Source organism: Podarcis erhardii (genome assembly GCF_964252035.2).
Source record: "Podarcis erhardii genome assembly, chromosome: 3".
Taxonomy (NCBI): domain Eukaryota; kingdom Metazoa; phylum Chordata; class Lepidosauria; order Squamata; family Lacertidae; genus Podarcis; species Podarcis erhardii.
Genome location: NC_138507.1, coordinates 78,041,940 through 78,065,825, shown reverse-complemented (window position 1 = coordinate 78,065,825; position 23,886 = coordinate 78,041,940). Strand labels below are relative to the sequence as shown.

At 38.6% G+C, this 23,886-nt stretch overlaps 1 protein-coding gene across 3 annotated transcripts; it reads left to right on the top strand.

The window, feature by feature from the left end:
* On the top strand, window positions 1–22,347 carry ERO1B (endoplasmic reticulum oxidoreductase 1 beta). 3 transcript variants are annotated; one of them, XM_081856367.1, is made up of 16 exons: window positions 1–264; window positions 4,171–4,290; window positions 7,898–7,981; window positions 8,643–8,684; window positions 9,439–9,521; window positions 10,555–10,628; window positions 12,211–12,331; window positions 12,420–12,466; window positions 13,935–13,946; window positions 14,924–14,950; window positions 15,857–15,949; window positions 16,058–16,304; window positions 17,531–17,600; window positions 18,725–18,811; window positions 19,469–19,602; window positions 20,996–22,347. In XM_081856367.1, exons 1-16 carry the CDS (start codon window positions 25–27, stop codon window positions 21,054–21,056), a joined length of 1,542 nt encoding a protein of 513 aa, XP_081712493.1. In that variant the 5' UTR covers window positions 1–24; the 3' UTR covers window positions 21,057–22,347. The 3 variants fall into 3 exon arrangements, with proteins under 3 accessions (XP_081712493.1, XP_081712494.1, XP_081712495.1); XM_081856369.1 differs by having other exon boundaries at window positions 111–548; XM_081856368.1 differs by lacking the exon at window positions 13,935–13,946.
* Window positions 22,348–23,886: the final 1,539 nt, after the last annotated feature.

Below are 23,886 nucleotides of genomic sequence, written 5' to 3'. Positions count from 1 at the left end.
CCGCCCGCCTCTGAGGCAAGAGAAATGCAAGAGCGAAGGGTGACGGCGTCGCACTACACTTCCCGAAACGCTTTGCGCGGCAGCCGAGAGGGCAGCCTCCGCTGTCGCCCCTGCTCCTGTGGTAAAAGGGAAAGTGTCTCGCTGGGGCGTGCGCTCTCCCTCCCTCCCTCCTTCCCCGTGCACAACAAGAGCGGCGTGGGGGCTGCGAGGAATAGGAGGAGGAAGAGCAGCGGCAGCAGCAGAGCGAGCGCTGAGGAGGCTGAGGTGAGCGCGGCGCATCCGGCCGGCCGCCTGTCCGCTCGCCCGCCCGGCAAGCTCCTCTTTCCCAGCGTCGGTGGCAACCTCGGCGAGAAGGGAGGCATCCTCCGGTGCTCCGGGCTGCCCTGAGGCGGCGGCGAGGGGCGCCCTCCGCCCCGGGGCGAGCGGGGAGAGGGTTCTGCAGCATGAGCATCAGCAGGGTTGCCCGGAGAACTGCAGCGGAGGCGGCGGCGCAGCTCCTGCTGGCGGCGGCCACCGTGGGCTGCCTCTGGTGCGCGGCAGAGGCCCAGGTGAGAAGGGGAGCGAGAGGCGGCGACGGCTGGGTGGCTGGGTCGGAGTTTGCCCGTGGGCTCGTCAGCCAACGCTTTCCGTGCCTCCATAGCAAGGGTTGCCACCGTGTTGCCCTCCAGATGTGGCCGGACTACAACTCCCATCGTCCCTCCTGACGGTTGGCCATTGCAGCCCCACGTTCGGAGGGCACCATGTTGACTACCCCTGATGGACCGCATCTGGGACGGCAGAGCTGAAGGGATGCGCTCTCTGGCCTCCGAAATATAGGGCCACTCGAGGGCTGCACCCTTTCCCCACCTCTCAGGAAGATTGCCAGGGCAAGGGGGAGGTCAACTTGGCCCCATTATTGGTATCCCATGGCTGGATTTTCTCTTCCCTCCTTCCTGTTTAGTAGACTGCGACCCTGGACGCAAGGATTGTGCTCTTTTTACAGCGCTGATAAAAATTCGGGTGCTTTATGAAGCGTTTATTAGTATGTCCAATTCTCTGGACGGCCTTCCAGCAGGTGTGGGCCTGATCCTGCCTGTTCAGTGGCTCCTCTTTTTAGCTGTGAGAGTAGAGATGCAAGCAGCTTTAGTGAATCGGAGACAGCAGCAGCATCTTTAATAAGGGTTTCCAAATCCTTCCTTTCCTCAGTAAGATACAGTTGAGGTCTTCCTTGGGGAGATGCGATCAGTTGTGTTTGCTCTGCCTTGGCTTGGCAGATGTTTGATGCTAATTTGTAATTGAGCCAAGAGTGTGTCAAATGGGATTATATTATATCAGGGGAAAGAACATGTGTATAGAGATGTTTTTGCTAGCAGGAAGAAACTATGTGGTCTTTATAGTGTATTTCAAGGTAAATAAGATGGAAATTTTTCCTAGCATGAGAAGGAATGCTTTGCATAACTGGCATATCCCCCCCCCCTTACTGTTAAGAGTTACATGCAAGCTCTAGGTTGATTTGTCATGGGAAACAATATTTCAGTTTGGTTTTCTTTGAAATTATACAAAAGGTTGAATGGTATCAATTGTGTAGAGTATACCTGCACTAGAAGATCAGAAGCAAACAACTGTTAAAATAATTGTGGATTTGGTCTACTCTTCAGATTTGGGTATGAAAGTAATACTTGCTTCTTGCTTGATTATGATGTTTGTTATTACAGCATTTGATGTTGCATAACCATACTCTAGTATTTCAGACCACAATATTTAACTTAAATGTTGTCAACCCATTTTCTCTCCGCCCCCTCCCTGTAAAACAACATTCTATAGTTAAAGTGTCCTTTTGGTTTTCCTTGTAATAGTTAAGTGCCACTTCTGGTTTTGAAGATGTGCACTGCTCCTTCTTATCCGTTGCCCTTCCAGATGATCCTTAAATTGTACCTCAGATTGTCCACAAAATGAGCAGGTCTGGGAAAAAGAAATATTCCAGGAGCCAATTTCAAGTTGTTATGTGCTGCCTGTTCACAAAGTGGCATGGATTTGAAGTTCTTGGGCAGTGACACGTACTCCTAACTTCTAGATGTCCAGTCATTCAGCCTCCTGATACAGATCCCAAAGGCATTTGCACTGGAAATGGAAAACTTTTATTACAGAGCATAGTCTCACTTTCCCTCCAAACATTATTCATGTAATTAGTGGAGATGATGGTAATTCTTTTTAAATATTCCCATTCTTATGGGAGATACAGTGGTACCTCGGGTTAAGTACTTAATTTGTTCCGGAGGTCTGTACTTAACCTGGAACTGTTCTTAACCTGCAGCACCACTTTAGCTATTGGGGCCTCCTGCTACTGCCGCGCTGCCGGAGCACGATTTCTGTTCTTATCCTGAAGCAAAGTTCTTAACCTGAAGCACTGTTTCTGGGTTAGCAGAGTCTGTAACCTGAAGCGTATGTAACCTGAAGCATATGTAACCCGAGGTTCCACTGTACTATTTCCGTGTAACTTGCTCACATCCTGGGATTTCCAAATAACTACTGACTATTTTGCATGCCTACGTACAAGAACAGGAGAAAATTTCCAAGCAACTTTCTTTGTCATTTTGCTGTTTACCTGATATAAAATTTGATTTAATTATTTTATTGCACTTTGTATTATAATATTACTAATAAGGATAACCAGTGTTAGATCACCAGTATTTTAAATGTGCTTGATTTATTTTTTAAAAATACAAGACTTAAAACTGGACTTCATTTCATGTACAGTATCTTTAATATAGTTCTCTTGGGGGGGAAAGTAAAGTGGATTTTTAATATATAATTAAAAAAAGAAAGTTTTATTTTGAAATACTTATTCTCATCTTAAAAGCATTATAAAAAGCATGAATAATTGTTGGCCTCCTTATAGAATCCTCTTTTATAGGTTTAAGCTTTATAGGCTAGGAGTTAAATGAGACTTAATCGTAAGTGTATATGTGTTTGTAGCTTACAAGTTACAATATATACTGTTCTGACCTCCTTGAAAAATGCACTGCTGCTTTTTAGTATTGGCAGCTATAGAAATAAAATGAATAGTTCTAAAGCTTAGACTGAAATTCTGAATATAAACGTATCCATCAGATTTAATGAAAAGAATTCCCAAAGTGAATATAATTCAAGTACACTTCCAATCTCAGCAGTCTTATATGATGGGAGGAAGCTCCTTTCAGTTTCACAATGCTTTGATTTTTTTCACTTTCATAATAAATAAATATTGCAGGGTTTTTGGTCGCCCTCTAAGGAAATGCAGTGCATTCTTAAAATATAGTGTTGAATACTGACAATGATAACCTGTTTATACAATGATCTGGTTTTCACATAACGCTAAGCCAAACTATGGGTAATTGCAAATTTTCAGGTGTTCAGAGAAGTTTGGCTGCTTTTCTCCTCCAGTCCTGCTGCTGTGAGCTAAAATGTAAGCCATAGAACAAACATTGACTACAGCTCATGGTGTGCCTAAACTAGAGCATGATAAACCAGAAGCTTGGGTTCATACACAACACGACACAACATGCCAAACCATCACATGGCTCACAGCAGCAGGACCAAAGCAGCCATTGTCTTATCTTGGAGCTTGCATGTTTGCTCCCATAGTTTGACTTGGTATTATGTGCAAACTGGGCAACTGAAAACGATTGCTGAATTCCAATGGCACACTGCAAACAAAACATAGGGGGTGCTTATTGTCTAATTTAACATTCTACTAAAGAGTGATAAAGGATTCCCTGCACAGAATTTAATTAAAATTGAAGTTAATGAAAGCAAATTCTATCAATATTTTAGATAGATTAAGGAAGGATGGTAAATGTACTCTGCATACTATTAATAAGTCTGCCAGCTTTGTCCCATTGCATTCAAGAATAAGCTACTGAAGACTTACCCCACACACCACCCCACTACTGCACAGGTGATATTTCCACATAGAGAGTCACATGAAATGTGCATAGATTGTGTATCACAAATGCAAATGCTTGTTTTCCTATAAGTTTAAAAAAAGTGTTACCTTGCCCATATGTGTGTGGGTTTCATGTAAATTCCGTCAAGCAAATGCTATTTGCATTGCTATTTATGATGATTTCTCTCTAATTGTCTTCTTGCTCAATCAAAAACTTTTAGCTATAAGTGATATTGCCATTTAGTCTTTTTGTTTTGTTTTTCTAGTTATCAGGAGTGCTTGATGACTGCTTATGCGACATAGAAAGCATTGATGACTTCAACAATGTTAAGATCTTCCCCCAAATACAGAAACTTCTAGAACGGGACTATTTCAGATACTACAAGGTAGAGTAAAAAACAGCCTATTACTATATAGTTTAATGCAGACATTCTCAGACTCTCTGCTCCTTGGTCCATGTGAGTGAGCTGAAAACTACTGAGGCCCATCATTTACAAACTGGTTGTGATATTTTCTGTTGATACCTAACCTCTCTTTGGAAATTACTAAAATCTATCCCATAGTAGTTTTCTTGTGGAAAGGAGTTCCATCATTCAGACTTTTATCTGGGGGTTATTTGCCAATACAAGGCTCTAAATGGAGAAGGCTTTTTATTTTATATCCACCCCGGCATTTCTCTTTAATGTATGTTTACTCTATCTGCTGTCACCTTTTCTCTTTTCCTTCTTAACCTAGCCCGAAAGTGTTAGCTTCTTTCATCCCTGCTCTTTTACATTTACTTCTCCCTCCTTTAACAACTCGTAACTCTTTCCCCTCTCTTACCACTTTGTTCTATTTTTTAAATAATGCTTTATCTCTTTTTAAATTCCTATGGGAAGCAAGACCCTCTCATCTCTCTCTTTCTGTTTTCCTCCTTCTGCTCCCAGCTTCTGTCCCACAGTCACCTTTACTCAGTATGCAGGGAATTGGCATCCATCCAACCAAAAGGCTACAGTATGATCAGGGATGGGGTGGGTAAGGAAGGATGCACTGCATTGGCAGTGGAAAGAGGATTAAGTCCCACTGGTGGTCCTGGCTTATCGCTTGAGAAACACTGGCTTAGTGAAATCGATTTTTCTTTCTCTGTTCTCCTACGAAGTAAAAGAAATACAGGGGTTATAGTAAAACTGTACTAAAAATGAAACCTACTTCAAAGCTTCAAATTAGTGTGACAAGGAAATACACTGTGGGTTGGAAGAGCAGTACTGTACTCTGAAGCACTATATGCCGTCATTGGATTTTTTACCTGCCCATCACCATAAGGTCCCAGAATAGGTCACAACAATATAAAAATACAAAACTGAAATTAATTAAAGCCTTTTACAATCACAAAACATAAACTCCATATGTTCTGGTAGTTTTTGGAAAAAAACACCCTCATTTTGATGTAACTGCTGTCTTTAGAACCTGGAATTAGCTTCAGATAAATTGGTTAGCCTTTTTTTTCTTAATGGAATTGGTTAAAAACAGTACCTGAAGAATTAAATGAAAACCTTATCAGGTACTTGAGCAAACAATGATGACCAAATGTAGCTAACGTCCTTCGGCATTGCTTGATCCAAGGTGTACTATAGTGAAAGTAAACTAATGTTAGATAAAAGCTGTCTTCTGTGAATGTGAAGCAGATACAGTCTACACCTGATGGTTTGGGAATTTGCTCTTGATAAGCTGTATAACTGAAGGTTATAACATTTAATGTGGCCATTTCTGTTTCATACAGTGCTGTATCAAAATAGTTGTAAGTTTATCATCCACCCTCCCCTCTAATCTCTCCCTCTACCTCCGGATACCATATTGTCTTACATTGAACGTAACCAAAAGACTTTATAATCTGAACAATAACAACAACAAAAGATATTGTATGTTCTATTGTAGTTCATGAAAATCTGTAATTTTTTTAATTTTTAAAAAAATAAATAAAAGAAAAATGGCTACCCTTTGTAAAGTATTCTGTAGTCCAGCTACCAACTTCATTGGCAATTGTGCTAGAAACTTTGTTAACACTTAGGATTTTCTGTTTTATTGTTCACTGCATCTTCATATATAATCTTTTGTTCCACCTGTCCTCTTCCCACTTACAGAATAGCCAAAGATAACCATTTTTATTTATTGTATTTATGCAAGTGTTTTAAAAAGGGACTTCCTCTTGTGCAGGGCAAGTTCCCTGAATTCAATCCCTTTCACCATCCCTTGTAGGCCTCTGAGTCCCATCTCATTTTATTACAAGGATCATTGGTGGGATCCAGAAAGCCCTAGCACACAAATAGGGGTCATGCCTCTCTGGATCCAACCCTGTGTTTTTAATAGTAGCTGTGTAGTCATTATGAACAACTGGCTTAGTCAGAAGGTGCCTATTAGAAAATGTAATGTTTCTCCCCAGTTGCCTGTTGCTAAAAACAATTTCCTCTTTGACCCCACCCCACCCCAAAAAGTGTGCTATGTATTACTTCAATTAGACTAAAAATATTTTAACTTCTTTATCTTGCTTATGACATTTTTTGTGTCCAGCAGCAGTTGATAAAAATGTTGCATAAGCTATATGAGTCATTTGTTGGATTACTGTGTGAACTCTACACATTTATAAGTAGTTTAGGTTTAATTGGGAAGGATTTGTCCTAATTAAAAATTTGAATCAATATTCTAAACTTTCTGAACTTGCATGTGGGATACGTGCACTGTAGCAGCTGTAGCTCACTTTTTTGCAAAACTTGAGGCCTGTGTATATTAAAAGAAACTGAAACTTTTCAGATTATCAAAGTGTGGAATAGAAATGAACTATTTTAAATGTAAGATGCCAACAGACCAGGTTTGATTTAAGTAATGCTGTAATCTTTTAAAGAATATCTAAGTGGTGCATATCAGCTGTGGCTGCAATTGTATGTTAGATAAGTCCTTGTGCTATGGTTGAAAGAGGATTAAGAATATTTGATCTTGGAAACTGTCTTCCTTTGCACTGATACCATTAATACTGTTGATGTAACTTGAAGTGGGGGCTTGCATTTTAAAGCTTAAGCTTCCTGGAAGACGTGTGATTCCTGTTTAATCTGGATGTGCTGGATCTGCTTGATTGCAAACAACACTTGTGAGGTTATTCTGTGGAAATCTTTGGCTGAATCTTTTTTATATTAAATATATTACAATAAAATTGCACAAACAAATCTCTTGCACATCAATAAAACAAAGCACAAGCAATAGGGAACATTTTCAACATAGGTTCATGCAACTACACAGACACACACACACATATATATATATACACATATATATTCACTGCAAGACATCAACATTTGACAAGTAAATTATTCGATTATGGGTGTCCCTGTTTTCATTACCTTGAAAAAATTAGAAGATTTAGCAGTGTTAAAAAGTATAATATTAGTTCTTTCTTAGCAATAGGTACATAAGAATTTTCAAAAGTCAATGGATAGGATTGTTTTGTTCTTTCAGCCCATTTTATTTAACTGTTTGTAAAGCTTTATTGGCACATCACTGCAGCTTCCCACTTCCCCCTTTGATGAATTGAGTAACTTGCAGTATTCAGGTCCAGCAACTTCTCTGATCAAGAACTTTTACAAAATAGGTCAAGTAACATCAGTCACATTTTGTACTGATCATTCATGTGAGGCCAGAGGAGAAGGCACAAAAAAGCACTGGACTGTAATTTGTGCTGTGGTATTGAGATGTTGTTAATGCAGTAAAAGCAAATCAAATCAAATTATTCCCAGAAGAAAGCTTCAGAAATTGCTTGTGTGGGCACCCCCACCCCATGCTTGTAGCTGGCTCATATTTTTAAGTCAGCCAAATAAATGAAAACTCTAGATATTTGTTTGCAGCGCCCTAATCTTTCACTTTTTTTTTTTTTTAAATAAAACAGCTTATTCTATTGAAGGGAAGTTTCCCTATTTAGTTCAAAATTAATTGACTGACAGTATGTATATGTTTCTTGGTTTTAAGGTTAATCTGAAGAGACCATGTCCTTTTTGGGCTGACGATGGCCATTGTTCTATCAGAGATTGCCATGTAGAGCCTTGTCCTGAGGTATGTTTGCAAATAAAGGAGGAAACCAGAATAGTATTGCCTTTGTTGAACAGAATAATATGGAACTTTACTTACTGCCATTTTTGCAAGAGTTTGCATAACACTGATATGATTCTGTGTTGATGGGAGTGGGGGTTAACATACTTTAGAGTTGCAGGAACTTTGACAGCTTTTATTGGCACTGCATTGACTGCTGTTGGAAAGCTACTTTGCTAGTGAAATTTTAGTTTTGTGTAAAGATAGGCAACTCCAGTTCAGTTTAAATAGCAGATAAGATAACTTAGGAGCTTAAGGGTACTATATTTCAGTACTATTAATGACAGTAATACGACAGGGGCTTAAAGAATGTTTAGATTTTTGGCCATCATATTATGAACAGTTCTGATTTAAATGCTAACTCATCCTAAGCTTTTCATAGAGAAGTTCCACTGAACTTTTTTCAATGAGCTTGCTTACTAGTAAATGTGCATAGGGTACCCATAGCAAAAATGGTCAAATCATAAATGAAATGGAACTGTATCCCATCGTGGAGTATTGATGCTCAAACAGTTTCTTGCTGGCGTGGCTCATTGATTTAGCAATTTTTAGTTAGTCAAGTTGAGAATGAGTGGGTTGTGAATGAAAAAGTTGAATAATCATGTAACTTGTTTGCTTCTTCTAGAGTAAAGTACCAGTTGGAATTAAAGCTGGGAGTGCTAACAAAGTGAGTAAGCTCTTCTGAAATAAAAAATATGGACTTTTCTGCCCCCCACTGCACTAGGAAAACATCTGATTGGCATGTTGCATTTGCCTTAAATGCAAGTGATAGCTATCCACTCCTGCTACTTTAGCAGCTAACATAGCATTGTGCTATGTTTACCCAGTGCTGAAGCATGATGGTGCATTCTAGGTGCTGTTTGTATAGGATTGCATCCCGCCCCCATGAGAGAGAATTGAAGCTGGCAGCAGTGCTAGGAAGTCCCACTGTGTTTCCTTGCCATGGATACAGTTGATGAAGCTCTCTGGGCTCCCCCCTCCCAACCTTGTTTTCCAAGGTGAGCAGAAGCTAAGTGGGCCAAACCTGGTAGCATGGGCAGCTGGTCAGGAGGCTTTTATAATGTAGCTTCCTGTTAAACAATAACTTGTGAAATTGCCTCTGGGGGAAAATGTTAAGCAAACACTGAAAATACTTCTTCTTAATGCATACTTAAATCCCAGATATGCATATATAAATAACAGTTAGTGATAGTAGAATTTATGGCCTGCAGTACCATAAATGTGCATAAGAATAGAAGCTTCTGTCTCTGGTCCAGAGAATGGTAATACTTGGAAATATTAAGTGCATTTAATGCTTGTGAGGTATTACCTCGCTTGTCAGTCATGGCTGTATTGAGTAAGTGACAGGCAAATGCCCTAAAGATTTAAAACGAAAAATATATTTGTTGGTAATATTAAATATCATATACTCTGCCTTGCAGTATTCAAAGAAAGCAAACCATACCAAAGAACTCGAAGACTGTGAACAAGCTAACAAACTAGGAGCAATTAATAGTACATTAAGGTAAGCCCTTTTTTCATTGTTAACTGGAGTGGCAAGGGTTGATATATTTAGCTCTTTTTGGACTTTTCTCCATACATACTATTCTTGTAAGTTCTGTGGTAAAGAGAACATGCCAGTGTTAGATTACACTTACACAAAACTTATTTATTTGTAGCTGTTGTCCAAACATACTTTTATCAGTTAAACTAAAAAGACTAACATGATGAATACAAACGGAGGAAGCAAGCTGTTCCAGATATTGACGCCTAGTTTTCAGAACTGTTTCTCTGCTGGTAGTACTGTACGTAGGCATTAATTTTGAAATTCAACTGCAGACTGTGCTGAACTTTTCCTCCGTTTTCTTTCAACCAAGTTCTGTGTGCTAATGCTGGATAAAGATCCAGTTACAGATAGGTAGCCGTGTTGGTCTGGCATAGTCAAAACAAAATAAAAAAATTCCTTCCAGTAGCACCTTAAAGACCAACTAAGTTAGTTCTTGGTATGAGCTTTCGTGTGCAACTTCTGTTTCAGTGTATCTGAAGAAGTGTGCATGCACACAAAAGCTCATACCAAGAACTAACTTAGTTGGTCTTTAAGGTGCTACTGGAAGGAATTTTTTTATTTTGTGCTGGATAAAGAGTAAGGATTAAAAAGTGATACAGCAGCATATAAACATGTTTGTTAGCATGATGGTCTCAAGGATAGCTATCTAAATAAACTAGTGCTATGTATCTGGGCTGAATATACAGTTCTAGTGTTAATTATAAATTAGTGCTGTATGAAAGCTTGGCAGTTGATTACTTGTCGTGTTACTTTATGAGAAATTAGTTGCACTTTATGCCCTTACGACAGTTTCATGTAGTCAATGTTAGTTTCATAAGATTACTTTTATCTAAAAAAAACCCTTTTCATTTTTATGAGCTGTCTTGAAGGTCCTTTTGGGACGATGTTGGTAGCAATCTCTGTTTTTAAAAGTGATGGGAAAACATAAAAATGAGAAATGAGACTATATTATGTCCATTTACCACTAGTCTATTTTTGCTCCATTCCACAGCAACCAAAGTAAAGAGGCTTTCATTGACTGGGCCAGATATGATGATTCACAGGACCATTTTTGTGAACTGGATGGTAAATTTGTTCATTCTTTTGAACTATATTTTATAAGGCAATGTGTAGCTAAGTCAACTGAAAATCATCTTAATGTACTTCACAAAAGAGAAAGTGTGCCAAAATATTTATACATTGCTCTTAAAAAACAGCCTCAATTCTGATCTTCCAAACCAAAAGGAACCATGGGGTCATGCAATCCCCGTCCCTTAGTTTTAGCACTAAACATAGTTTGCTGTGAAGAGTAAACCTATTAAAGATCAACACCTCCAATTGTGGATCCTGATATAGCCAAGACAATACCACCTGTGAACAAGAGGAATTGTATCAGCAGGATCCAAAGAACCCAACTCTTTTCAGAAGCAGAAATATTTCTGGGAGAAGAAAAAACAAAAGATAGTCCACTGTGGACCGAGGACATTTGGTGGCAATGAAATGCTGACTTAAGGATGGTGGAAATGATGACACAGAAATCCAGATGGGAGGGACAAGCATATGGAGTATCCTTGAAGGTGGCTTGGCTGGCTGGAATCCTGAATAGGCATCCTCTACATTTCCACATTTGGTTGCAGGTCCCACTTATACAGTCCAAATCTTCAAATACTGTTAATAATTTTAAACCAGAATAGGCTTAATTTAAATAAGAAAACTAAGCCAGGATAAGAAACCCTCTTCAAGCCATGACTTCTGATTGTGATTTGGAGCACAAACACTGATCATTGTTTACCAATTTGGACGTAATTGAAAGTCACTGTGAACATTATATGGGAAACAGAGAATGGGGCACTTATTCAATCATTTTTTCTAAAGGCGAGAGAGAGCTGAATCTCTTCTTATTCATAATCTACCAACCTACGATTGCAAGATCATCTGACCTGTACCCTAGTATTGGGCTTGGAAAGTGTTGGATCAGCTAGTGTCCAAAGGCCTCAAGTTGCAAAAACAAAGCACAAGCCCTAACAAAATGTTGCATTCAAAGTCAAAGAGAGGAGAGAGGATGAAGGACACTCAACATCAAAAGTGCTGAAAACAGCTCTTACAATAAATATACATTCTAGAACCAATTATAAGCCCATGTATATAGCTGCCTTGTCTTCTATATCTGGGTTTTCTCCTTTTTATGTGGTTATAATTAGTATTACATAAACAAATTAAGAAAGTTAAAATGTGTTCCCCATAACTGGAAATTAGGCTCCTTTAATAAAATACTGTACTCACATGTGTAATTGTGCATGTTTGTAATGTAAGTAATGAGTAACTTGGTACTACTATTCTATCTAGTTTCCCAGCATTTTGCAAATAATGAAGAGGGAAGTAGCAGTAGGCTACGTGCTGAAGCATTTTACTTTGTCTAAATAAGTCTCCTGTTCCAAGTGTAAATAATAAAGGGCAAGATGTAAATAAGGTGGGGCAATTTGCCATCTGTACAAGCATCTATGTAATGTGATCAGTAGTAATAATGCATTTGACTTTTTGCATTAGCCAAACTGTTTTGTCTTCCTGTATATATATATATGTGTGTGTGTGTGTGTGTGTGTGTGTGTGTAAATGCACACACAATTACACAATTAATGCATAATTAACATCTGTATTTTTTCTTTAGATGAGAGATCTCCTGATGCTCAGTATGTGGATTTGCTGCTGAATCCAGAGCGTTACACTGGATACAAAGGGCCCTCTGCATGGAGAGTATGGAACAGTATCTATGAAGAAAATTGCTTCAAGTAACTGGGAAGGGCGGGCAGAATTTATTTTGAAACATTTGAGATTTTTTGGATTACAAAAACATATTTCTAATCTCTTTTCCTTTAGGCCACGATCAGTGTATCGTCCACTAAACCCTCTGGCACCCAGCAAGGGTGGGTCACTAAATACTTTGTAATTATAAGAATGGTTTTGAAGGTTCAATACAGCCATGCCATTTAGGAAATCAGCAAGGATTTAATGAATGGAGATGGCCCACTTAATTAGACTTGCTAATGTTCCTTCCCCACCCCCAAGCATTAGAGTTTGTTTATATATTCATAAGATGCATATCTTGCATTTTGATAAGTGCCCTCAAGGTGGCTTGCAAAACAAATCATCATCATTAATGCTACATTTACTAGTTAAATGTATTAGTTGTCTATAGCCACTGCCTCTAGGCTATATACAATAAAATGTTAATGGGCCAATATTCAATACAACTATTACTCCACTATTGCTAATATAACTATTACTCTCCTGACTGGATTGAGCTTCTGATTCAGCACGCCCACTGCTCCTCCTGCTTGAGTGGACAAGGGGAAATAGAGTTGTGTGTCATCCGCATATTGGTAATAATGCCCTCTAAAATGTAATATATGAAATAAAGACACCAGCAAAAACTATAGACGGTAAAATAACATGCAAGCGGCAAGAGAAAAACAGTAAAGACTCAATGCCATTCAAAGCCTGTCTAAAAGATAGCAGTGGAAAAAAACAGGCCAAATGTCTGTGTGGATGACACAATCTCTTTGGTAGCCACCTACCTAATATCTGCAGATGAGGGGGCGCACAGAAGGACTAAAGAGGTCAGTTCAGCACTTTGAATTGGGTCCTGAAACACTGCAACAATATATTTACAGTATTCCATACCAGTTAACAATCTGGCTACTTCATTCTGCATCACATGAAGTTACCAGAACTGACATACAACTCACAAAAGTAAATTAGCTTTGATGGTACCACAGCATTGATAATTATGGCTATCTCTCCAGGACGGGATGCTGCTAGCACCTTAACTATACTTTTCAAAAGGCACCATGAGCTGTGTGTATGTCACTTGTGCATCCATCAGCAATGCTGGTTCCAAAAAATAATTTGTTCTGGTTGTAATTACATTTCCCCTTAAATAACGGATGAAATGCAACTTACGTTTTATTTGAAACTATTTGCCAGGAATAAGAAAGCAAAGCTACAATTTGCAAAAAAAAAAAAAAAAAAAGGAAAAAAAAGGGAAAAAAAGGGAAAAAAAAGGAAAAAAAGTTGTATGAAGCTGAGATCCCTGTACAACTGAGAAATGTAGAATTGCTTTTCAAAATATCAGTAAAGTTAGCAAATGGTGCAACATTATTTGAGTTTGTTGATTCTCTATATTGCATTTAAATGTTTATCTGTGTTGTACAGTGTAAGATCATTATTTTAGTACATATATATTTGTGCCTGAACTAAATAACTGATGGGGTGAATCACAAATCAAGAAGTTTATATATTTTTAAAATAACAGACGTGTGTTTGATTTTCGGTAGAGACATAAGAGGGGAATAAATTGTTCTCATCTTCTGCAACTTTCTTTTTTTTTTCCAGGAGAGGATGATGGTGAGTCTTCATAATATTCTTTACAAGTTCACTTTTACCCTTAATTTCAACTAAATACATTCAGTATGCTGGATATACAGTATTTTTCCGTGTATAAGACTAGGTTCCCCCCCTTTAAAATTATACATGGATAAGGTAAAGGTAAAGGGACCCCTGACCATTAGGTCCAGTCGTGGCCGACTCTGGGGTTGCGGCGCTCATCTCGCTTTATTGGCTGAGGGAGCCGGCGTACAGCTTCCAGGTCATGTGGCCAGCATGACTAAGCTGCTTCTGGCGAACCAGAGCAGCACGCAGAAACGCCGTTTACCTTCCCGCCACAGCGGTACCTATTTATCTACTTGCACTTTGATGTGCTTTCGAACTGCTAGGTTGGTGGGAGCAGGGACCGAGCAACGGGAGCTCACCCCGTCGTGGGAATTCGAACCGCTGACCTTCTGATTGGCAAGTCCTAGCCTCTGTGGTTTAACCCACAGCACCACCGGCATGGATACATCTCCCCCAATTTTCTTAAATTGGAGACCCCAAAAATAGGGGGCGTCTTATACATGGGGGCATCTTATAGATGGAAAAATACGGTACATCTTTAAAATACCTCAATACTGAATACTGTTGCTCAATTACAATAGAGGGTGAGGGAGCAAAAAGTGGGCAGGGAGGGAGAAAGAGAATAAAAACATACAGAACAAGACTTAGGATTTGGAACACAAATACTTGTCCATCCTTTTTTGTGGGGGGGCGGCGGTACTTGCAAAAATGGTGCTATTCTGATGTATGATGTTGAAACTTGCCCCTCAAAATAGAAAAATCAATGCTTCACAATTTAAATTGTGTGAAGGTGACAGATGGAGAATCAAGTCTTTAACAGATTCAGGTTTTCCTTAAATCATATGCCCTGTGTTTTGGTTTCTGTCTAGTGTGTTTTAAAAATCTGGAATTTTGTTGAAGCTACTAATGTGAATTTATTTCTGTGCTTGCAGGAGAATCTTTCTATACATGGCTAGAAGGTGAGCAAAGTACCTTGTTCATTAGCATTTCTATACCTCCAAAATAGAGGATAGCTATGTTAGTCCAGCTATGCAGCTATGAAAGTTCATTTCACAGTAAGTTCATTAGTCTCCAAAGATACTACAGGACTCTCTAGCTGCTAGAGAGTCCTGTAGTATCTTTGGAGACTAATGAACTTACTGTGAAATGAACTTTCATAGGCTAGAGATAAAAATGCTGTAGCCCATGAAAGTTCATGCTACAGTTAGCTTGTTAATCTTTCACATTACTTTCTGATTTTTACCTCCGATAGATTGTAATGCATCTGTACAGCTAACACTGCAGGGTCACTTAAACTGGAGGTAGGAACTGTGCTCTTACACCTTTTGGAAACTGTAAGAGCTCAGATTGAATAGCTCTCATTAAAATAAAGTGTTTATAAAAGTATTCGGAACAGATTATTTCCCAAGCTTACCTCTCATCCCATAATATACTCAAATATGCTATCCATTAGTGCCTTTCACCAGTTTCGTCTTTCCCACACCCTCCATGCCACTAGTTCAGACACAGTGAGAAATTTCTACTACACGAATGAATCACAATGATCCTCAAGTTTGGCTTCTCCCTTCTTCCTCTGGTACACAGTGAAAAGGAGAGAACCATTTCCCATTTTAAATAAATCACACTTTGATGTCCAAACTTGTGGGCCTGGTTATTGAGGAATAGTTGAGTTTGGAAATCATGCCTTTATTATGGCCATAGGCAATTGTGGTTTGTTTACAATCCAACTCGAAAGCTTCCTTATGAGCTTGAAGAGTGGGGGGATGTTAGCCCAAGGCTCACTGTAGCCCATTACTTAGCAGAAATGCAGGCCTGTGAGTCATGCTTTCATGAGTTCACTTTTTAACAATGCTTATTCTACCTAGGTCTCTGTCTTGAGAAACGTGTATTCTATAAGCTCATTTCTGGACTTCATGCTAGTATCAACATACATCTTTGTGCAAATTATCTACTTGAAGGTATTTTATATTTTTAATACTGTGATCATCTCCATTATTGTGGGAAGTTAATTGTTATCTCTGTGCAAGCATAATTCAGTTTGTCCAAAATTGTTTTTCTCTGATTAGAAACTTGGGGGAGACCTCGTTGGGGATCCAATGTCAAAGAATTTATCCATCGCTTTGACTCCAGTGAAACAAAAAGCGAAGGTCCAAGAAGGCTAAAAAATTTATATTTCTTATATTTGGTGGAACTACGCGCATTGTCAAAAGTCGCATCGTACTTTGAGCGTTCGATTGTAGATCTTTACACTGGAAATTCCCAAGAGGATACAGAGACAAAGTCCCTCTTGTTAGAAATCTTCAGGGACACAAAGTAAGTGTGCCTTCCCATCCCCAAATTTAATGTGCAACTAGATACAGCTGCTTGAACAATATTGGATTAAAAGAAACTACAAGAAATTGCATCAAAGGGATATCTGGAGTGTAAAATATAACAGGAACATTTCTTAACCTTTCCGAAACAAAAAGCAAGCACTGGAAAATGGAAAAAAAACCCCTCCACTTAGCTTTTGTCACAGTTACTGTGGACAAGAGGAAGTTTCCCTTGTGTGTACAAAATTTGGGGGGGGGGGAGCATGTAGCCTTTTGAATTTGGCCTATTTCCTGTCCCACTTCTTCCTTCAGTCTCTTAGCCAGTAATTTTGCACTCATGAGATCTAAGCAGACAAAATTCCTTGCAGCATTGCTGGAACATAAATATAAGTCACCTATTATGTATAAAGTTATTTAATTATCTGAAACATGAATAAAATGAAATTCTGAACTTTTTTATACAGTTTAAAAATAAAGGGTCTCAGGTTTGTCAATTATTCCAGTGCCTTTGTATCCATTGTCCCAACACTGGAAGACGTGAGCAAGTTTACTGCATGGTGAACAATTGAATAGAATCCTGCCCATACCCATCTTTTATAGCTCTACAAGTAAAAGCTTGAAAATTCAGGAAGGGAACCAGGACTATTGCAGGAGGTGGGGCAGAGAGGTCTTTGCCAAGCCTGCCATTGGATGTATCCTTGTCTCCCCCTGCTGTTTCTGTTTCTTCTTTAATACTCTCTGTCAATTGGCACTCCCTGATTCCCTTGCTGCAAGTTGTCTTCTGCTCACTCAAAGCACCTCCTTTCCCAGGCCACTCTCTTTACCAGGTCTGTTCCATGCCCTCCTCAAGTGCTTTTGCTTGGCTGGAATGTGTTTTTGAACTGCGCTGAAATGTATTTTGTTTGCCTGGATAGAGGGAGATTTGTGTGTAGAAAGGCCTGACTTTAGTATGCATAAGAGTCATATGCATTTCTGTGGCCCCTGAGAGGTTCTTCATGAGGAGGGCATGTAAAGGAAGATATGACTCAGTCTCAGATCACATGGAGAGTGCCCTAACACTGTCTTCTGACTAAGTCAAGTGTTCTGCCATCCTGTGCTGTGACTTATGATTTGCCACTGAGATATTATTGAGAAATTGTACAACGTAGATCCCTTTCACTTCATTCTAAGCAGTAGACTGAGAGTTTTTAGATTATTTTTGATCATTGACATATTTCATTCACTTAGGTCGTTCCCTATGCACTTTGATGAAAAATCCATGTTTGCTGGAGACAAAAAAGGGGCAAAATCTTTAAAGGTAAATACAATAATGCCAGTGAAATGTTTACATAAGCTATGCAAACAAGGCAGAAAGTCTTAAAAACTAGGCATTAATCTTTTTGGGGGGAGTCTATAGGTGTTTTGGGGACAGATGAAATTGGTTTGGTTAGAATATGATTCAGAATTGAGAACTGCTTGGTCTTGACTGTGGCTTCAGCATGAGAACTTCTCTAATTTCATTTGAGTAAGACTCCTCAGCAAACCATAACCTACTTCTAAATTCTCACACATTTATGAAGCACTTAAGCAAATTACTAGAAACAAGCTGGATACTCCACTGACCATAAAACTCTGGTACATTTTTGCTAATGGGCTGCATCATTGAACTGTTGGTTTTTTGTTTTTTATTTTAGACTAGCCCATGGTATTCACTTGCCTAATTTTAGCACCATCACATTACGTTTGGAGCTCACATACAATGGTTCTTTCATTTACCTTAGTATGTTGCTGTTCTGCAAAACAGTACAGTGGTACCTCGGTTTACAAACTTAATCCGTTCCGGAAGTCCGTTCTTAAACCAAAACCGTTCTTAAACCGAGGTGCGCTTTCCCTAATGAGGCCTCCCGCCACCGGTACCCTTCCACCGTTTGGATTCCGTTCTTTAGACTGAGGTAAAGTTCTCAAACCAAGACACTATTTCTGGTTTTGCGGAGTTCGTAAACCAAATTGTTCTTAAACCGGACTGTTCTTAAACCAAGGTACCACTGTATTAAACATGGTTTATTATTAAAGCAAATCAGAATATTTCCTATAATAACTGGTATGGTTATGTAATACTGCCCTATCCTAGCCATGATTAGAGGGTTTGGCGTTCCCAGCTGGCTTTATAGTCTCCTAACCTTTCATGTGCAAATTAACCTTTTCCTTTTCAGAGCTGACAGTGGTTAGTGTAGTAAGTACAGTAACCAGTTTGCAGGCCTTGGTTAGAAGGGGGTTTGTGAACTGCACTTTGAGCTAGTGAGAGCACCGGTGCAGATTTAACACCACCTGGTGGTTAGTACTGAAAAGAGAAGATGAATTCATACACATGGATGGGGGTTGAGGGGCGAATCCACACTTTTTATTGTATCTTTAAAAATTATGTTTTGTTTTTATTGGTAGGAAGAATTCAGGTTACATTTCAAGAACATATCCCGCATAATGGACTGTGTTGGATGTGATAAGTGCAGGTTATGGGGCAAATTGCAGGTATGTGATTTTTTTGTGAGTTAACATGCTCTGGGCCTGTGAAATGGTCTCTCATGCAAAACCTTCTGGCACATTCTTCTGATGCCAGGAGTTTGGGGATCTTGCCTTGCAACAGGCCCAGACCCCTGGGGTTGGGACTCTGCCTTTTGTGGCTGGTTCATATCAGCACAGTGGTGCGTGTCACTACAAAGCCCATATTTATTAGCCTTAGTATGCACTCACATAATTTCAGTCTTGTTTATACAAAGACTTGTGCCTTGAATTCCAGCTGCATAAACTGTACTTTGTTGTTGTTTTGAGTACAGTACATAGTCTTACAATGATAGGAATATTTTTAGTAATTATAAAATATAAATCATACTTTGTCGAGACTTGTATTCTTTGTATTGCAGTTATATATTCATCAAGAATAATGGGAAAAGCTGGAAAACAGGGTTTTATTATTTTATGGAGAATGAGCTTATTAATATGAACTGAAAATAAAATGGTAAAGGACCAGGAGACTGCATGTATTACTTTGTGTAAGGTTGGTGGCAGAAAGGCTTTAATTGCTGCATGATAATCATGTGTCCAAGCTATATAAAACCTTTCTGTTATCAGCTGGGGGTTTGGGACTAGGGGGTTCTGTATTCTTGCTGTTTTACTGTGTTCTTTTAGACTCAAGGTTTAGGAACTGCTTTGAAGATCTTATTCTCGGAAAAGGAAATAAAAAACCTTCCTGAGAACAGCCCATCAAAAGGTTTTCAACTGACACGACAAGAAATAGTTGCTCTTCTAAATGCATTTGGAAGGCAAGTTATACTTTTACACTTAATTATTTTATAGCTATGTAGTTATAGGCTATGTATTTAAATTCTTTTGCACCATCCCCCCCCCATATCAATCTGCTACTGGGATCCAACAGAAACCCTTAAAATCCTAGCTTAAAATAAAGCTGTAACTTGATTTCAGAATAACTCCAGTTCAAGATTAAATATTGGGCTTATAACAGAAGAGAAAACATTAACAAATGAAACATCTAGGTGAAATATTAGGTTCATAGTGAATGATGGAAGGGGTCCAATAGCTGAATGCAGCGGGGGGGGGGGGGTCTGTTTACCAAAGGACATTACAAATGAGATATCAGTGTTACAAGTTTACAAGTTTTGAAAGTGTCAACATAAAGATAATTTGGAGCAGAATAAACCCCCTAAAGTCAAATTACTCCTGGGGTCCAATGGACCTCTTCAGTGCTTTGTAATTAGGTTTTTTTTTCTACACACAAGAATGTAAGGGGGGAGTTATAAAAAAACACCAGTGCTCTAAGTGCTACAACCTAAAAAACAAGCAAAAAATATGTGATACAGGCCAGATACCAATGATGTTGCGCAACATTTAAGCAAGCAGAATTCTTCCTTCCCTTCCTAAATCTGCTAAAGCATATTTGGGGGAGAACAGGAACTACTGTTGCACAAGCAGAAGTCCACTCTGATTGCAGATGGGTATATTTGAATATTGCCCTCATTTTTTCTTCCCTATTTAGAGCAGTTGCTGGGACCCCAGTTATATTGGGGTCATAATTTCACTTTCCCATTCATTTTAATAGTAGTATAGCTTCATTAAGCAGCACATGTTGATGGTTGACCTGATGATTGCTGAAGAGTACATGGAATAGGAAATGGTTCAGGTTTGCTTTTAAAAATCTACAAATATTTCAAACAGCTGCTAGGGTTGAATCCACAGCAACCACACTTTTACAAAGGTCTCTCCTAATACGTTTTCAAAAAGAATATTTTTATTTTGATCAAGATGCTAAATATATATTAGTCACGTACATGAGAACTGCGGTTTCTGCACTGAGAATAGAAGTTCCAGTGTTCTGGACTTCATCTTCAGTTGCACAGGACACTAATCCTGTTCTATATCAAAGTATTGATTCACACAAACATTTCAGGTGAAAAAGTAATAATGAAGTTACTTTTTTCTTCAGCATTTTTGGTGAAATGAACTTTTTTGAAAGAACACTGTGAGGTAATATTGCCAGTCATTGTGTCATGAAAAAGGTACTGGACTGTGAGGAATGAATTAATTTCTAGTGCCCTCAAGGCAGAGACTCTCAAACTAGGGAGTTTAGTGTTTCTAACTTGAGATTGATTACAATGTGCAATCTTTTTAATCTCAATCTTTTTTTCTGCTGCATCACAGGCTTTCCACAAGTATACGAGAACTGCAGAATTTCAAAGCTTTATTACAACAGAGAAGTTAACGAAGGCTTTTCTACTTAGTGGTGGAAGCAACCATTCATTTGACATTGGGAAAAACAAAATCAATCTTTATACAAACTGTTCTAAGGGGGGGAATATAATACCAACTTGAATATTTAAAGTAGGAAAGGTTAGTCATTGGACAAAATATTTAAGTATGAAGTACCGAACTTTAAACATGTAAATTATGTTCATCCTTCCACTGTTCAGTGTGTTTATCTTTGTACATCTCTTGAACCATCATTTGTTATGAACTTATTATTTTGTCTATTCAGAGACTCTTGATTTACATCAAACTGCACTTACTAAGTCAGGTGATGTGGAAACCTTGCAGTGTTGCTCAAAAATAGCTGGTGGTCATATTTTTAACGTTTGTTTGTATCTGAAGGACCAGGTGCTGTTAAAAGATTTTCTGTGTTTTGATGTCTGTTAACAGTAGCTGAAATGGCCAGTAAATTTTTAGTAAAATAAGCCCCTTGGCACCCAGGGGAGACCAGCATTCTTTAATCACATTTTGTTTTATTTTTGTACTTGCTTCCTTTCCTCCCACTTAATTTTCTGTTTCTCCATATCACCGTTGCCTTCTCTGTGAGGAGACAAGACTGGGTTAACTGTACTCCAGAGTCCCTCAATTCCTGTTATGCGTGTCCACTGAAGGGGCCTTTAGAGTGAAGTGCTGCTAGCTTGAAATGCTTTGCTCAAGCCTGCTGTTGGCTCTTTACCATGTAGTCAAAACTTCTCTCTCAATTTCTAGAGAGCTAAGAAAATTTTAATTCTACCACTTGCAATCTTTCAAGATTGACACCCATTCTCCCTGTTCTGGTAAGCCCCGTAATATTTTTGTGAGACTAAAAGCAAAATCCTCCTAAGCAAACACTTTAAAAATAGTGTCAGTTCTCGGAATTCAGTACTGCATATCCTGCCTATGCAATCTCCCATTTGTACCTTACAAAAAGATATACAATGTCTGTACTAAAACGGGTATGCTCTGCAGAAATTTGATTCTCAATCAGTTCTTGCAAAGGGGACTTTCATTTAGTCACTGCAGAACAATAGCAGAAAACAAGTAATTTTTAAAATTTTAAATACAAAGGAAGAGAAGTTCTGTAACGTGCGATGGGGCAGCTGACTTAGAAGCTGTCTGTGATGTAATATTTGTATTTAGTGAGGGATGTTTGAGTACAGCATGAATGTCAATGTTGGTACAGTATATAGATTTGTACATAAGTTTTGCTTTGATAAGTAAAATAATCTGAATTAAAATGAATTAAAAGTGCTCTTAAACACTTCTAATCTAAGTAATCTTTACTGTGGTTTGCGTTTATACAGTTATGTTGCTAGCTTTGTGTTACACCACTCCATAACTTTGCAGTTGAAAATGTGGGAAGGAACATGAGCGGATGGTTATAGCACTATTTTTGCTCAAAACATTTATATTTTGCTTATAATGAAAGTGCTTTCACAGGAGGCTTTTAATATATAGTTGCTGTGCCTCATTCATGCATTTTATAGGGGCCCAGACAATGTCACAAGCCAATGGTAATCCTCTCATATTTTCCCATTGCTTTATCCATCTTTTTTCCTTATAGCAGAAAATCCCTATACCTGCAGGTCTCAGGACTTTTCACAGAATAAAATCAGAATATACAGTAAAACCACAAAATATATAATGAAAAGAAAAGCAACAACCCAATAACACCCCCCCAAAAAACCCCTCACATTTTAAAAGGGCATAGGAGGTCAATCAGATCAACCAAAGGCCCGGTTAAAAAGGAACGTTTCAACAAGACTATCAAGCAGAGTAGGTCACACCAGCAAGTTTTCTAGCCAGGTTGTGAAACTGACCCAATCACCTTGTCTGATTAGATCTGGTTGTAGACATGTGTGTGGTTTGAGGTTTCCCCTCTAGCTTTTGAAGCAGCACAGCTCCAAAATCAAAAGCAAACTCAAAGGAAAGTGAGTTTCAAATATTCAGGATTGTAGAAGAATTTTGAAAATGTTAGTGATCTTGGAAACCACTAGTGAGGTTTCATTTTTCTGGTTAAGACTAGTGAAATATTGACCTGCTAGTAATAAGGTTTGCTGCATTTTGTTTGAGATGCACCAAGCATCACCCAGAAATTCTGAAGCCAACCTTCAAGTTGCGTAATTTCTTTTTTTTTTTATAATAATTTTTATTGATTTTACAACATAAAGAAAAAACAAAACAAACATAATGCGACTTCCCCAAACCTCCCCTTCACTGCATCCAAATTTCAAAATTTTTAGCAATTCTTCATCCCATTTTTATATTTAATTCTCTTTAAAAAGAGTTTCTGCTTTATAAATTTCGATTTATAGCTGTAATTCTTAGTGTCCAATCCCCTGACATCTTAACATTCCGAAATTTTACAACAATTTTTAAGATAGATTTTAAATTTTTTCCAGTCCTCCTCCACTGTCTCTTTCTTCTGGTCACGGATTCTGCCGGTCATCTCTGCCAGTCCCATAAATTCAGTCACCTTGGTCTGCCATTCTTCCAGAGTAGGTAGTTCTTTAGTCTTCCAATACTTCGCCAAGAGGATTCTTGCTGCTGTTGTTGCGTACATAAAAAAGGTCCTATCTTTCTTTGGTACCAATTGGCCGACCATGCCCAAGAGAAAAGCCTCCGGTTTCTTTACAAATGTCCACTTAAGGATTTTCTTAATTTCATTATAGATCATTTCCCAGTAGGCCTTAATCTTTGGGCAGGTCCACCAAAGGTGATAAAAAGTTCCTTCACATTCATTACACTTCCAGCAATTGTTATTGGGCAAATGATATATCTTTGCAAGCTTGACTGGGGTCATGTAC

What these genes read in the sequence shown, in the direction of transcription:
- ERO1B (XM_081856367.1), top strand. Translation starts at nt 25, where the DNA reads ATGCAAGAGCGAAGGGTGACGGCGTCGCACTACACTTCCCGAAACGCT. An exon ending in TATGAAGAAAATTGCTTCAA is followed by an intron (nt 12,332 to 12,419) that starts GTAACTGGGAAG and finishes CTTTTCCTTTAG; the next exon opens with GCCACGATCAGTGTATCGTC. An exon ending in TTTCTATACATGGCTAGAAG is followed by an intron (nt 14,951 to 15,856) that starts GTGAGCAAAGTA and finishes TATTCTACCTAG; the next exon opens with GTCTCTGTCTTGAGAAACGT.